The following is a 1,909-nucleotide window of genomic DNA, read 5'->3' as shown; positions in this document are numbered from 1 at the left end:
CCACGAGGAATCATTGAATTCGGGAAGCTTTTTCGCGTGAAATGATTCGGATTGTCAGATTCAGAAATTCTTGATCGAGAAAAGGGGTCGTCAGTGTTCGCGCACATGGCCGACGAAGAAAAGGAAGATCATCCCCGCGGGGATCCCGCTTTTATTTCCAATGCTTGATCCAAACACGATAACGGCACACCATAATTCTTTCCTAGAGTCACATCGAGAGGCTCGAAGCCTGATCCGAGTTCAAGGAACGTGCATCCTCGAATTCCGATACCGGCTCCAGGCGCTGAGTTTCGCCGTCAGCAAGAAGCGTCTCGAGCCCTCTCAGCTGGCCGATAAGTCCTCATTTGAATCATTCTTCGTTGGAGGGAGTTCATCGCGAGCTCCGGTCATACGCGGCAGTGACAAGTCGACAGAGGTAAGTCATAAATCTGAGAGCGGAAGTTTCTCTGGGGCAGGTATTCCATGAAGCAGCGAATTCATCTAGCGGAACTTCGCATTGTCGAGCTGAACTGTGCGGACATCGCCTAGGTCAGCAGCGCGGATACGAGGTGACGTATGCATTCGTGGCCTACCTTGTACGAAGACGCATGACTCTCCTGAACATCCTCAGCCGTTTATCACAGGACTACCGAAGCCTCTCCATGAGGGCACCCCAATAGGTTTGCTCTGGTGGTTGGTGCTTATCCCGCAGATCCTCAACCGCCCTCTTACACTGAAACGTCGACCCCTGGTCGTCATTCCTCGAAAGCACATGGAAGAGGAACCGATCGAAACTAGCTCGATCCCTCTACGTCCAGCAGCGACCTATGCTAATCAGCTCACTCTTAGCGCGAAGGCCTCTGGCTCCTCATCAGGTCCGCAGAGAAGCGGCTTGCCCAGATAGGTTCTCATTTTCACGGGGAGGTAGAATGTGGGTATGATGATGGGGAATCTCGTTGAGCTGTACCATCGTTGAACGGTTTCTGAAATAGGTCATTGGGAGTCGAGGAAGGAATCGTTGTTTCTCGTCAAGATTCACGCTGAGTAAGTTCAAGATCTAACAATCACTAAGGCGAGGAATTCCCTCGACTTGTCGTATATCAGAAATGCGCCTGGAAAAATGATACTGCACCTGATCTTAGGAACTCGAGTTGGAGCAACCCATGCTGGATGTTCCTCGTGAACATCGGGACCACCGGAACCCCTGCTTCTTTGGCTACCTCCGCAAATCCGGATCGGGATCTCCAGACCAGCCTAGAAAGTTCTTAGTGGAATGAATTCGAACCGATTCGACATTCGAGTGCTCTACGTCCTCCTCCGAGTGTGAAACATTCACCCACTTGTAGTTTTTGCTGAACATGGCCTCGTGGCCGCCACCGGGGGCCACGCCTCTCAGATGACCATTCTTCAGATCTTCCAAGAATTCTTGTCGGCCACTGCTGCAGCCCAGGAGCTGCAAGGGTCAGATTCGGTGAGAGAATCGAACTTGCCCGTGTCATTCTTCGAAGAAAACTTGTTTCGAAAAATCAGATGGATATTCATTCTTATAAATTTTCACCTTCCAGAATTGTTTGAGAAATGGGTTTTCGAAGTAGCTCTTTTCGGTACTGGACCCCAGTAAGCGTCCATCTCTCAGATAGGAAAGACACATCATGAAAAAAAGATCGGTAGGGATGGCGGGACCATGGAACAAGGCGAGCATGGCACCACCCTTCGGCAGATTTTCATAACCATGAACTTCAAACCCTGAATCAAGGGATGGAAGACTATGTGAGTGTCCAACAGTGGCCTCAGTACCTGCTCGGATCACCAGTGGGTATGACGAATTCTCACAGCACACCAAAAACTGGACTTACCGTGCATGAACCTGACGAAATAGTATCCTACGGTGAACTGGACCTTCAGGTAGAATGCTTGGCAAGGAGCGTCT

At 50.3% G+C, this 1,909-nt stretch overlaps 1 protein-coding gene across 1 annotated transcript; it reads right to left on the bottom strand.

The window, feature by feature from the left end:
• Positions 1-600: 600 nt before the first annotated feature.
• LOC100898235 (transmembrane protein 68) lies at positions 601-1,886 on the bottom strand. Its single transcript, XM_003737309.1, has 6 exons — positions 1,836-1,886; positions 1,538-1,725; positions 1,320-1,432; positions 1,112-1,233; positions 823-962; positions 601-712 (listed from the first exon to the last, which is right to left on the bottom strand). Exons 1-6 carry the CDS (start codon positions 1,840-1,842, stop codon positions 626-628), a joined length of 657 nt encoding a protein of 218 aa, XP_003737357.1. The 5' UTR covers positions 1,843-1,886; the 3' UTR covers positions 601-625.
• Positions 1,887-1,909: the final 23 nt, after the last annotated feature.

Source organism: Galendromus occidentalis, unplaced genomic scaffold (assembly GCF_000255335.2).
Source record: "Galendromus occidentalis unplaced genomic scaffold, Mocc_1.1 scf7180000075438, whole genome shotgun sequence".
In the NCBI taxonomy this organism is placed as follows: domain Eukaryota; kingdom Metazoa; phylum Arthropoda; class Arachnida; order Mesostigmata; family Phytoseiidae; genus Galendromus; species Galendromus occidentalis.
Note: the sequence above shows the minus strand (reverse complement) of the source record. Positions and strands in the feature narration are given on the sequence as shown.